Here is a 13,844-nt window from a genome sequence, read left to right on the forward strand (position 1 = left end):
AGGGAGGGTATCTTCAAACCCGGTGTTTCGTTATTACGTAAATTCTCCGATAGACCACCTTCAGCGCCTAGAGTAGAAACCGCAGTTCGTTTAGACCGAAAAGACGGGGTTTGCGTCTTCGGTTTGGTTGGGCAGTCGTGCACATAGTGGCCTCTTTTGCCGCAGTACATACACAGACCTTGTGTGCGACGGTTCTCTCTTTCTGTGCAAGACAAGGGAGCCCTTACTGCCCCAAGCACAATAGGCTCCCCTCCTACCTCACTTTGTGGTGCCTCCTTTTTTGGACCCCTATCGATACCTCTATCATGTATGCGTCCATCCAGACGCAACGATAGGCTGACCAAATCTGCACATGTGCGAGGTTGAGGGTCAATCCGTGCTATCACATCCTTAAGCTCTCCACATAAGCCCTGATAAAATAGCAACATGCGTTTTTCCTCAGGCCAGGCCGCCTCTGCCACCAATCGGTTGAAGTTGGTAAGGTATGTGACCAAATCCCCTCGTCCCTGCCGCAAAGACAACAGCTCCTTGTCGGCGCTAAAGGAAGTTGTTCTCCTATCAAACACCCCTTCAAACGCGCTTCGAAACGCGTCCCAATCTGATAACACAGCGTCATTGTTGCGTACTAACGGTACTGCCCAATTGGCTGCATCACCGCTAAGATACGAAATGGCAAAAGCCACTCCAGAGTGATTGGTGGGAAACGATGAAGGCCGACAGGAGAAATGCAGCAAAATCTGCGTAAGGAACACCTGGACTTTATGGGGGTCTCCCATGTATCTCTCAGGGGTAGCCAAAGGTATCGGAGGAGCTACCGTGACCTGTATTGGGGGTACTGCTGCAGTGCTGGTGTCGAAGGGGTTCCGATTGGTTCTATCCACTCTTTCCCTCAACGCCGCTGTTTCTAAACGTGACGAAGCTAGTTCCTGCTGTAAGGCCTCCAAGACCTGCATCACATCTTCTAGCGTCGTCATTATAGTCACCCACCTGACCGGGAGGAACAACCCTTCTTGGGTGCGTAATTCTGTCAGGTTCCTCAAACTCCTCAGGGTCAGGATGATGCTAGAAGGGTTCCGCTTCCAGATCGTTCCGAACTCAGACTGAAAGACACTGAGTTCTAGTCAGATCAGGCAGGGGATATAGGAAGGGAAGGGACTGCAGGGATAAAGGATCTGTAATACATAAGCAGACAACATTAACATACCACATACACCCAAACGTCTACTCTCATTAGGTCTCACTAAACCCTAAGTACCTTCAAATTCAGATCCTCTTGCAAAGTAAACAAAACATGGAACTCATATCTCCTCGCCAATTGGAGGAAAGAAACCCCTGCCGCCTCAGGTCATAAAACCAGATTCTCCACAATAACCCCCTGATCAAGTCATCAGAAGATATGTTTATCCGGAATTTCCAGAAAGGAAGTCTCTTAGTTACACCACAATTCTTACAAAGCCCTGTCAAAAGCCACTGTGCATAAACCTTTTATGGCTTCCACGGCATAGAACAACCGCCGCCCTTTTTCTGCCTTCTCAGCGCTCCTCCTCTCGGGGGGTATCAACACGCTGTCCAATTACCTAATCCGAAACACTCAATGACTAGCAGCGCTCCTCCTCGCGGGGATATCAACACGCTGTATTATACAAGAACGTCGTCAATGCACCCCAGTTACTTTAAGCCCGCGCAGCCTTTCGAGCAGTACCAGTTCTTAGCCATTATATCCAATGGGAGGTGGATATAATGGCTAAGACCCTGTTAGCAATAATGAGAGAATATCGTTGTATTCTCAGCGATATTCACGGATTTCACCGCTATCGCCAGGTATTTTATCACTTTTGAGATAAACGTTGCTAATAGCACGTTATCTCAGCGATAAAATCCGGCGATGCTTGTCGGTAGAAAAATTGTCGCTAAGCCTATTTAGCGATACTTTTCGCTAGTTGTTGGTAATATGCCCCTTAGTTCCTCAGTTCCAAGGTTGGCAGCTGTGGCCCTTACACAACATTTCCTCCCCTAAATACATCTCCTTTCCTAAATATGATTCAGGGCTTGCTTTCTTGTCCGTATTTCTCATTCTAGATACTCAGATTCAGAGGCACAATCTGCAGTCACCTTAAGGATCATATGGCACACATTTTTGTATGGCAATATTTTTTTCAGATATTTTGTGTGAATACCCCTGACCCTCATGTATTTTTTGGATGGGAGGGTGCATTTTGCACTAAGCAAATACAGATAAATAGCAGGTGCAAGTTGGGGGGAAATCCCAACCCAAAGCACATTTAGTGCTATTTCTTAGCACGAAATGTATCTTCATTTTGGATACTAGGTGGACATTTTGAGCTAAGAAGATAACGCTAAATGCCAGAATTAAATTGAAGAAAAATCCTACCCTACGAGGATAATTAGCGAGCATGTTCTGTTACATGAAGCGCTATTTCTTGGAGCAAAATTCTTACACTCATTTTGGATGCAAGGGGGCATATTCGGGCTTAGAAATAGCGCTAATTGTAAAATTACTCTTCTCACCAGTAATTAGTAATCTTGTATCATTCTCAGGCATTTTCCGCATGATTATGCTACATTGAATTACGTGAGTTGGGTCCATCCCTACCTATTTTGCAATGGTATTTATGAGAATGGAAACCTAGTTAGTGTTATCCAGTCTTCCAGAAGGAATAGATTCTTCTTGAAAACCAGCTATTATCCATATGTGTGAAGAATTGGACAAGCCTTTCAATTTTATGGAAAGCTACTTGCTTTGGACATTTAGTGGCTTTGACATCTCAAAATCGTAAAAAAAACTGTATGTCACCTGGAAAGACCACTGTTCCAGAGAGGAAGATACATGGCCTCTCCTGTCCGGTGCACAGAACCTCCTTTTCAGTTGTGCAGGCATCTGCAGACTGGTTGTTGATGCACTCTGTGCATTTATATCCATTAGGTCTTTCATCGACAACAGGTGCTAAAACAACAGAGAGTGGAACAAATAAGAAGACAGGCACTGTGCATGTTAGACCTCTGGGAAATCAATAAAATCAATCAGTTAAACAACATTTATAAATCGCATCACTGTCACCCCTAGGGGAATCTGGGCTCTGTGTGTCCATCAAAGAGCCAGGTCTTGAGTCTCTTTCTGAAGTCTGCCAGCGAGGGGGTAGTACAGATATAGGGGGCAAGGTTGTTCCAAGTCTTTGCAGCAATGTAGGAGAAGGAGTGGCCACCGATGGGACAGATGCAGGGGGTGCGAGGGTGAGTGAAGAAGAACACAGGTGTCTAGCGGGTTGGTGGAAGTTCAGTTGATGTTTGGCGTAGGCATTTCCTAGGTTGAGGATGGCTTTGTAGATGTGCATGAGGATCTTGAACTGACATCCTCATACCCATCAGGTCAAGAAACCCACAGCTGCGCAATGGACCTGAAAAACTACCGGCCCATCTCTCTCCTTCCTTCGCAGCCAAAGTCACCGAGGAATTCGTCAACGCCCAGCTGACCACCTTCATTGAAGAGGACGGCATCCTTGACCCCTCTCAGTCCATATTCCACAGTAACCACAACACAGAGACTGCCACAGATGAAATCCGCATGCTACTCGACCAGGGCCACACTGCGGCCTTCATCCTGCTAGACTGCTCTGCAGCCTTTAACACCATCGCCCACCGCACTCTGGCAGGTATAGTCCATGACACCAGCATACAGGGAATCGCCACCTGCATTCGCTCCTTTCTCGTGAGGAGAAGCTAAAGGATCATACTCTCATACTACCTCTCTGAACCACACGATCAACTGTGGAGTACCCCAAGAATCATCACTCAGCCCCATGCTCTTCAACATCTACATGGCCCCCCTCACCGGCATCATTAGACTGCATGGGCTCAGCATAGTATCCTACACTGACAAAACACAGCTCATCCTCTCCTACATGACGAACCCCGAAGACTCCAGACTCAGCTTCCAGGAAGGAATGAAAGACGTTGCAGCCTGTTTGAGCAGCAGCTGCCTAAAGCTCAACTCTGAGAAGACAGAGGTCCTTATCCTCAGACCCCCACCTATTGCTTGGGACAACTCCTGGTGGTCCAACGCCCACGGAAACCCTGACACCCCGACAGACTACTCCTAGAACCTTGGATCCTTCTAGACTCATCCCTCACCATGACGCGCCAGATTAATGACATCACCTCCACCTGTTTCAATTCCCTCCGCAAGGCCTTCAAGTGGAACCCCCACAAAGCCAGAAAGACCGTCATCCATGCACTCATAACTATCAGGCTGGACTATGGAAACGCCCTCTACGCTGCAATCAACAAATCCCTGCTACACAAACTTCAGACCATCCAGAACATTACAGCCAGACTAGTCCTCGGCACCCCACGACATGAGCATATGACCCAACACCTGAGAGACCTCCACTGGCTCCCCGTCGAGAAGAGAGTAACTTTAAAGCTACTCATCCACGCCTACAAATCCCTCCACAACATCAGACCCAAATACTTCAATGAAAGAATCTTTCCATGCACCCAAAAGAAACCTCTGCTCAGCCTACCTCACCCTATCATTGATTCTGCACATCTGCAGAGCCAGAGCAGGTGGAAGAACCTTCTCTTACGTTGCAGCCAAAGCCTGGAATGAGCGCCCAGTCAACATCCGATGCTCTAATACCCTGCCCACCTTCAGGAAGAGCCTCAAACCTAGCTTATCGGCTGACCCAGAGCTGCACTTCCCCACCCCCTCAGCACCATGAGACCCTCACGGGTGAGTAGCATGCTATAAAAGCACCTGATTGAGTAATTGATTGATCGATCATTTCTGGATGGGAAGCCAGTGGAGGTCTCTCAACTGGGGGTTGTGATGAAAGTTCATTAAAGCAGGTCCTGGTTGAGTTTTGCGAGGAGCTCGGTGGAGATGCCGGAATAGAGGGCATTGCAGTAGTCAAGGTGGCTTGTGACGAGGGTAAGAGTGATGGTCTTTCGAGCATGCAAAGTGTGTGGAAGCAGGAGGAGGCAACTGCCTTGACTTGTTTCATGATCAGTTGGCTGTCGAGAATGATGCTGAAGTTGCATGCATGGTAGGTCCATGTGGGGGTGGGTCTGAGTTCTGCAGGCCATCAGCTGTGGTCTCATGGAGATGTGTTCTTCCTGAATATCAGTACTTCAGTTTTGTCAGAGTTGAGTTGGAGGCAGTTGTCTCTCATCCATTTGGTTACATTGGTCATGACGTTGCAGAAGTTGGTTTTGGCGTTGGAGTCCTCAGTGAGGATCAGTTGCATGTTGTCTGTGCAGGAGATTATGTTGAGTCTGTGTGATCTGACAATATCTGCGATGGGGCTCATGAAGATGTTGAACAGGGTGGGGCTGAGGGATGATCCTTGTGGCATGCTGCATATTATGTCTTTTGGTGCGGAGGTTAAGGAGGCAGTTGGATGCTCTGTGTGCGTCCTGTAAGGAAGGTGGTGATCCACTTGAGGGAGTCCTGCTGTATGCCTATATTGTAGAATCTGTTGGTGAGCGTGTTGTGAGAGACGGTGTCAAATGCCCGTGGAGATGTTAAGGATGTTTTGGGCCACAGTTTCTTGAACAGTCTAGGAATGTTCTGACGGTATATGTAGAGGAAATCAGCGCAGTCTCAGTGCTATCAAAGTGAAGGACTCCTGATTGAGAGGCGTTCACTAGGTGTTTTTTTCCTGTGATTCAGTGAGCTGCTGGGTAATGGCTTCTCTGGATCGTTGGTCAGGTAGGGGAGTAGGGAGATCAGGCGATCACTTTTGAGATCTTTGGGGTCAGCTGAGGCTTCCTTTACAAGGGGTCTGACATCTGCGAGGTTCCATCTGTCTGGAAGGTTGCTGTGGAGCTGGTGGTGTTGAGGATGCTGGTGATTTGTGTGCTGATTGGGTTCAATGTGAGGTTGTAGAGGTGGCGGGGGCAGGGGTCAGTGGACGCCCCAGAGTGGATGAAATACATGCTGGCTGAAGTGGTCAAGGCTGGGAGCAGTGGCTATGGGGTGATGATATGGCTAGTATTACCTGGTTGGATGACTTCACTGGGATTGAAGATGACGGGTTGGATGTTGAAAGTACTGTGATGTTGGTGATCTTGCTGTGGAAGAAGTCTGAAGTTCTTGGGAGGGGTGATGGTGTTCTCTATAGCTGTCTGGTTGGAGAATTCCTTTGTGTGCTCTGCAGCGGAGTCAATGTGGGTGGTGATAACTGCTTTCTTGGCTTCTTTGATGTGCCGGTGATAGTTGCTGAGAGCTGTTTTATGTGCTACTCTATTGGCGGTGCGCCATCGTTTCTCTAGTTTGTGGCAATTGCGCTTTGTAGATCCTGAGTTCTGAGGTTTACCTGCCATGTGGGTTTCAGTGGAGTGACCCTGTCGGCTCTGGCAGTCATCTAGGCAGCGTAGTTCTGGACATCCTAGTTGAGTCTGTTGAGGCCTTAGGTTGGGAGGTGAAGAGGGAACTTGATGTCTGAGCTTTGGTAACCTTGCTCCAGCTGCAGTGGGAGGAGATTTGATACCTGGAGATGGTGTGCTATTGGGTGAGGCCGATTTTGTTCAGGTTCTCCAGGATTATGGAGTTGGAGTCATTAGTGTCATTGAGATGGAAATTGAGGTTGCAGAGTTGGTGAGACTCGATTGGTAGGGTGGCAATGAGGTTGGTAATGTTGTCACAGAATGTTACTCTGGGTTTCCTGAGGTCTGTAGATAAGGGGGCCTCATATTGTGGTGTTCACAGAAGTTTGTAGTAGGATGATGAGGTCTTCCATGGGAGGTGTGAGGTTGTTGCTGGTGATGGTGTATCTGTGGATTCCCTGTGGATGACTCTAATGCATCCGTCTTGTTTATTGGAACGGTCGTTGTGTATTATCTTGTTACCTTCGGGAGTAGCAATGGTGGAGCGATTGAGACACATTTTGGTGATGAAGGGGACATCCGTGGAGAAAGAGATAGAGTCCCATATTCCCATGGTGTGTTTGCAGATTGAGCGGGAATTGAGCAGGATACAAGAGAGTAGTTGTTTGGTGTTATTTGTCTTGTTCACAGGAATGGTGCAGGATCTTTCATGGGTTGTGTTGCAGGAGAAGTAGCAGTGTCAGCAGTTGTGAGGTCCTCTGGTCGATTGTAGGGATGAGAAGCAGCTGTTGTTTCAGCATCTGGGGTCCAGGAGTTTCTTGGTAGTGTACTATCGGATGGCAGTTAGGGCACAGGGTCCTGGAACTGGCCGTTATCTGAGCATCAGTGCACTGGCAGCGTGCCCGCTGCATGAGTCCACTGCGTTGTCATGCAGCAGCCTCCATTAGTGGTCCTGGTAGGTTGGCCTAGTGGTGCTGGGCACCGGGCAGGGATCTGGACCAACTAGCGCAGGGTCTGGGACAGGGACAGCAGACAACAGAGGGACAGTAGGAAGCACAGGACAGAGGGCAACACAGGGACAGGGGCAGCAGGCAATGTTGGGGTAGGTATAGAAGGCAACACAGAATGAGGGACAGCAGGAAGCAGGGGACAGCAGACAGTGCAGGTACAGGAGGCAGCACAGAGACAGCAGCAGGCAGTGCAGGGACAGCAAGCAGCACAGGGGCAGCAGGCAGCGCATGGGTAGCAGGCAGCACCTGGGCTTCAGGCAGTGAAGGGGCAGCAGGCAGCGCAGTCGCAGTCTGTATATACAATGTGCCCTCCCTACAAGAAAGTAGTAGTAGTCAGTTGCATGCGTTATGTTGTAGTGTAGTTCCTATATTCCAAATAGGCTCTGCGCATTGGAATAGTGTATCCTGTAGTTTAGACGTAGGACTGAAGTCAACTAGGTCTCTACTGAATATACTAGACTTAATTGTGTGTGTGCCAGCTAGCTCAGAGGTCACTAGAAACTTTCTAGAATGAACAAGAAGGGATTAGTTTCTGACAATGGCTTAAAACATGACAACTTTGTTTCCCAAGAATAAGAAATATATCTCTAGAGTCACAGAAACGATAGTTATTTCACTCAGTCAATCGTGCATGCTTTGTTTCACCAGAAGTGCAGAGACATAGAGAGACGGGCGTTTTCAATAAAATATATTTATTGAACAGTCTTCTTTCTCAAGCATGAGAAATGAACTGCTGCGTAATACTTGCGGCAAAGTACAAAGCGTATAGTACGAAGAGTATTATAAAATAATATTGTAAAAGCATGATATGGTTTCTAAGCCATAAGATTACTAAAATGCATAAAATACAGTGCAAAAAGATGACTAAAAGTACTCAACTGGTGCTTCTAAAATACGCCTACCCCGGAGTACCTAATCTAGGTCTAGAACAAGGGAAGAAGTAAGTAAGGTGTAGCCTAGTTTTAGTATTCTTTGCCAGGAATCTAATCAAATAATTCTCTTAGGGTCTAATCAGCTCCGTACCTTGGTTTTTAGAATGTAGGAGGTCTGGTATCTCTCTCTCAGGACTCGATTTCCCAGCAACCCGCAAGGGTAGCCTGGAAACACCAGAGCTGGATTTCTCGGCTGGAGAAAGTACAGTGTCTCTCAGTGCGTCAGCTGGAGGGTCGGCTTCCTTCGGCTCTTGCTGCAGAAGGGCGCGTCGGGCAAGTAGATAGTCGAACTGCTTCAAACCACTGTGTGTTTGTTTGGACAAGTGAGGGCATATTTATACCTTGAAGGTGCCGAGTTTGACGTAAGATTGGACATAATAACGTAATTAGAGACTTAATTCTCTGAAAACTCCATGAGTTCTTGGATAAATTATTATTCATGCAGGGGGAAGTACCTGACTGCTGAATACAGGTTTTACCAAGAAATCGTTGTAGATTTTTGGAACTAGTGGAAGTAGCTAAGCTGTATTAGGACTACTTGAGCTATGTCTTAATATGGTTATGATTTCTATGCTATATAATGATACGATATTTTATACCAATATAAGTACATGAATCAGGAAAATTAAACTAGGGTCCTAAAACGCTATACAACAACCACTCCACGTATTATGTCTAATATTACTAAATCTATAAGCATAAAAAACATAACTAAAGCATGTGTTCATAATCCCACCTAAAATACATGAAATGCATTAAACAGGGTTTATACACATACATGAGTATTTGTTTTGCACGCATTTTACAAGCAATAGCTGTCATTAAAAAATGCTATCTAAATGAAACATGAAATGACAGTTATGAAATGGCTCTAAATTTACTGAAGAAAAAAGGTTGGGACCATTCCATAGCATAATATATAAACTGTTATCGTTTTCATGAGATAATGCCAAATATTTGTCTATAGGAAGTATCAAATGAATTTCTTGTTCTCTAAGAATAGTTCTACTTCAAGCAGATTACTTTGCGCCAAGTGAAAAAGTTCTATTCTGGGATGGAGAGAAACATTTTAAAATGTAGATTGTAGAAACATAGAGTTCCCAAGTTAGAGGGTTTGTTTTGAAAAACCGAAGGCCGAATTACAGAGTTCACGGAACGCTGGGTGCACTTTCAAAAGTTATTCTCGGTGTTAGGAGAAAACATCAAATCATCTAAGCTGGCAAAGAAACCGTCTACCACAGTTGGTGAAAGTGTAACTACTTCATCAAGTAGATCAAATGTGCATAGATGTGAAGCATCTCCGTCAGCGTCATTCGCATTAGCAATGTTCGATGTAGATGGCACCTGTGTGCCTGTTGTTCCACGTACCTCACCAATAGCTGGATTCGCTGGTGAGATCTCAATGAATTCCGTCATCAGGATTGGCAGCCGTTGGGGGTAACACGATGTATGAGTCGTTACAGGACCCAGCAACGTGTCAACATCCGTTGGCAGTGCTGATGGAAGTGTACGACAGATGTCTAATACGCATTCTTCTCCGCAAAGCAGGCATCGTAGAATAGGTAAGATGCATGTGGTATTCAGATCTCTTAAACGAGCCAAGCCAAGAATCTGTGTAATTCTGTCATGATACAGCATGGCCAGGAGAGCCTGTTCCATTGTAGTCTCGGTATCGTTGGTGACTGGACTTGCCATATCGGAGCAGGAGAAACAAAAATAGAATATCTGCTATGAGTCCGAAAATGAGAGGCAGACCGCCGAACACAGAGTGCACGAGATTTGGAAAAATGCAGAGGACTGCTTCGAATGGTGTTAACAGTCCCGAAAAGATCGTCTTAAATACATGTGCGATGCCACTGTTATCAGACATGTTTAAGATTTGACTTAACATTTCTGCAAAATGTACTGGGCAGTTTGTTGATAATAATGCATGTATCTCTGCAGAAGTCCTTGCAACTTGCAGATCATACGTTTCTCTAGACGAGGTCAGTGGCACCGTTTTTAAAAAAAAGAATGGCTTTCATTCTGCTTAAAGTATCAATTCGTATTGAAGAGATATTCAGTGAAAGCCATAACGCCGTCTCCCCGTCTGTATTACCTTTTGGATGCAATACTTGCATACAATTAGTGACCCTGGCCGACACACTAACTAGATAGGCTTTTCCTGGCAACATGCCACAGCAGCTGTGATCATTGAGCATAACGTAGCTCCCATTGGAAAGGTGCCTGAAAATCAGGTCTATCACGGCTGCTGGAGTACAGTGCAAATGGCAAGAAACGTCATTTAAAGAACCTTTGCAGGCTCCATGTAAATTAATACCTTCACATAAAAGTGTACCGCTTAGTGCATTTAAAAAAAAATTTGGACTAAGAAATACCTCCTTTCCCCCACTCCAACATTTGTGTGTGTAGACTTAATGTATCCTTCACCCAACCTTTCATACAGGCCTGCTGGTACATGCTGTTGACAATACTGAAATTGGAAAATCGTCACTGGTATTGTGATGGTGCCATGTATTATCCATACAACGACAGGTTTCTCAGAAACAGTTAATGGTAATCTTTCCAGTTTTCCAATGCTCAGCACCGTATAGTCTGCTCCTCTTTGTGCCAGAGAGATTTGTGTATCTGTAAGGTTAAAGACAGTATACAATGATGTGGTATTGATTAGACGCCATGGCACATAGCCTGAACGGAGATTTTGCAACGTCCAGCCTAGTAGCATTATAGAACGCATTTGAGACTGGCCATGTTGTAACATTAGCAAATCCTGTTCTATTATGTCAATGGCAGATGATACAATGCTGTCCAAAGAATAAATTCTGGAGGACAGAGTTGTTAACCCATTGTCTACTACAGAGAGTGCTTTCTCTAAATGAATACGATAAATTTCTCATATTTTTTCTGCAGTTTCCATTTGCGTTATTTTCCTAACTTCATTGTAAGCAGAGTATATACCTGCGTATATGAAACATTTTTTACATTGTTTACGAGGCCCAAGAAAGAAGTCTCGCAAGTCACGCCTTCTTTAAGTAAAGTGAAGTGTTGTTTAATTTCTGGAAGTGTGGATTTCTGTAGCCACTCAAGGCAAAGTTTTCCTACACTGTATATGGTGACTATCCCTGGATGTTGTCTCTGGGAGTATCTTGGATCTGGCCTATTCATTTGGAACCCTTGTGTTCTGTTCATGAATCTATCTTGACAGTTGTTCATGTCTGTGGGTCAGATTAACCATTGTTTCCAATCAGGATTGGTTCTGTTGTGTTTTAAAATCTGTTTCAAGTCTACCTCCTCATCCGAAGTGTTAATACTGTCAGCCGTGGGCTTAGGTATGGACGGTTTGTTTAAATCTTTTATCTTCGCTAAGCCAAGACAAGATGTTTGTTGTACAGTGTCATTTGTCTGGGATTAAGCAGGCTCTGAATAAGGCTTCTAAACCTTGCACCTGCCAGTCTTTTGTGCCCCAAACAGTTTTCGTCTCAATGTTGTCTTTCCAAAAGTTAAAACCTAATGTAGACAGCCGAGCATAAAATTTCACAGAATAAATTTGTTTAGTATTGGTCAGCATGTTTTTCATTATTGTCTTATTCACATTTTTTAAATAAAACGTTTCTGGATTTGTGACATTAAAACCTGAGAAGTATGGAAACTTTTCATAAAATGTTTTGAGCTGCCCTTTGGCGGCGTTGGACAATGTTCCCATTGATTATAAGTAAAAACATTTCTAGGGTTTGCAGATTTGTGACCATAATGATTAAAACAATACATTTGTTCATAATCTGATGAACCTTTCTAAGTATTCATGTTTAGTGAATTTAGCTGACATTTCCAAGTCTGACATCATATTATTAACAGTTTCAAAGTCCCAATCATCAGAAAAGGTGCTTGATGAAACAAAATCACTCAAAGAAACCTTAAACTGGTGTGGAATTTTCAACAACTCCACCAGGCCATAAATGTCATAATCAGTGGTGTCCCATGCTATACCACCAGGTATAGGAACTGCTGTGATGTTCACTGATGACAGGTCTCTTCGCTCTCGATGAGATGACTTGTAAGGTTGTAGGAGCAAGTTGATGTTCTTACTTGCTGTGTCCATTGTACTGTATTTTCCATCTATCATTTGTCCCAAACTCAAAACAAGAATGAGCCATAGCAGGAAAAAAAGTACACCTAGTCCAATCCAAAATTCAACCCATGGCGAAACCAGATATGTTATCTCAAGTTGATGAAGGAGTTTTGTTATTTTTTCTTGAAAAAGTGTTTTTGCTGGCGTTATTTCTGGTTCACTGTGATCCTCAGAAAAGTTATCGAAGTTGATAAAATAGCCAAAGGCAGTTCTGTCAATAGTTGGAATTGCATCCGGATTCTTCGAGATCACTGGAGTTGCTTCCTCCTTTGACATGTTTGTATAATCAGATGCTACATCATTGTAGACAGGAGTTTCTTGACGAACTGATATTTGGGTATCAAGAGGGACGAGTTCCATGGCTGTGTTGCAAAGTCCTTCTTTTCCCACTGCAGGTTTATCAAAGGTGATGAGTCTTTCAGTTTGAACCTCTTGAATAGTAGCCAGATTTGGTCGTCTGCTACTTCTTGGGAGTCCACTGGGCCTACTACTTATTATCGGCCACATGATGTGGTTTTACCATGTCAATTGATACTGTTCTGTTCTCCCTTTTTCCAGCAAGCGGCGGCAGTAACACTGATCTTGTTCCAAGAATTGCTAAGACAGGTACTGCTTTTCTATAAGAAGGCCCAAATTCCTTCTTTACCGCAATCTTTCCCCTGACTAGATCCCCATTCTTTGCAATCCAGACAGGTCTTGCTGGGACAGGTGGTTTTTCTGCAGTGGTCGTTGGGCTTTGTGTTGTGTTACTCAGACTTCTTCTCGTTTCATTTAAGTCCTGTAAAACAGCCAAACGGTCTTTGATATCAAAGGGTTCCTGTTTCACCACTGAAGTTTGACAATCAAGATCCTGTATTAGCATTCTAGTACCAAATAATAATTATATGGAGTGATTCCCCCCAGAGAAGTTCTTGGCAGATTGTTAAGACTACGTTGGACACTATTTAGATGTTTGACCCACCCATCACCCGAACCTAATACCCTAGCTGTTATAGATTGCTTTATGTCACGGTTTTTTCTTTCCACTACCGCATTTCCCTCAGGATGGTAGGGACTTTAAAACTGCAATGCAACGCCCAAGCTGGCCATGGCCTCCTTGTAAGTTCGAGAGCTAAACGCAGGACCCTAGTCAAAATGTAGCATGCCGATTGCGTATGTGCCGATAAAGACTCGCAAATCTTTTATAACAGTTCTGGCGTCAGTGGAGAAGTGTGGCTCAATGGTTAGAGCAGGCAGACCTTGATGCAGAGCTCTGGCCAGGGACCAGGGTTCGATTCCCGTCTCGGCGGGTCTCCGGCTTATTAATTCCCCTGACTGGATATTCTCGCCTCAGGGCCTGTTCTGATCATGGGTCCCATGCTGCAACTCTGGGCAATAGCTTGCTTAGTCTCCACAACGGCCCCAAAAGCGCTGGGATGCCTGGCTGCA

General features: G+C 45.0%; 1 protein-coding gene across 1 annotated transcript in view; it reads right to left on the minus strand.

Moving 5' to 3' along the window:
* LOC144827040 (phospholipase A2 inhibitor and Ly6/PLAUR domain-containing protein-like) overlaps positions 1 to 13,844 on the minus strand; it is a 67,746-nt gene that overhangs the window by 20,042 nt on the left and 33,860 nt on the right. Inside the window, exon 4 of the mRNA XM_078685502.1 lies at positions 2,816 to 2,965. Coding sequence (XP_078541628.1) covers positions 2,816 to 2,965 — 150 coding nt within the window. The remainder of the gene's footprint in view (positions 1 to 2,815; positions 2,966 to 13,844) is intronic.

Source organism: Lissotriton helveticus, chromosome 4_1 (assembly GCF_964261635.1).
Source record: "Lissotriton helveticus chromosome 4_1, aLisHel1.1, whole genome shotgun sequence".
Lineage (NCBI taxonomy): Eukaryota > Metazoa > Chordata > Amphibia > Caudata > Salamandridae > Lissotriton > Lissotriton helveticus.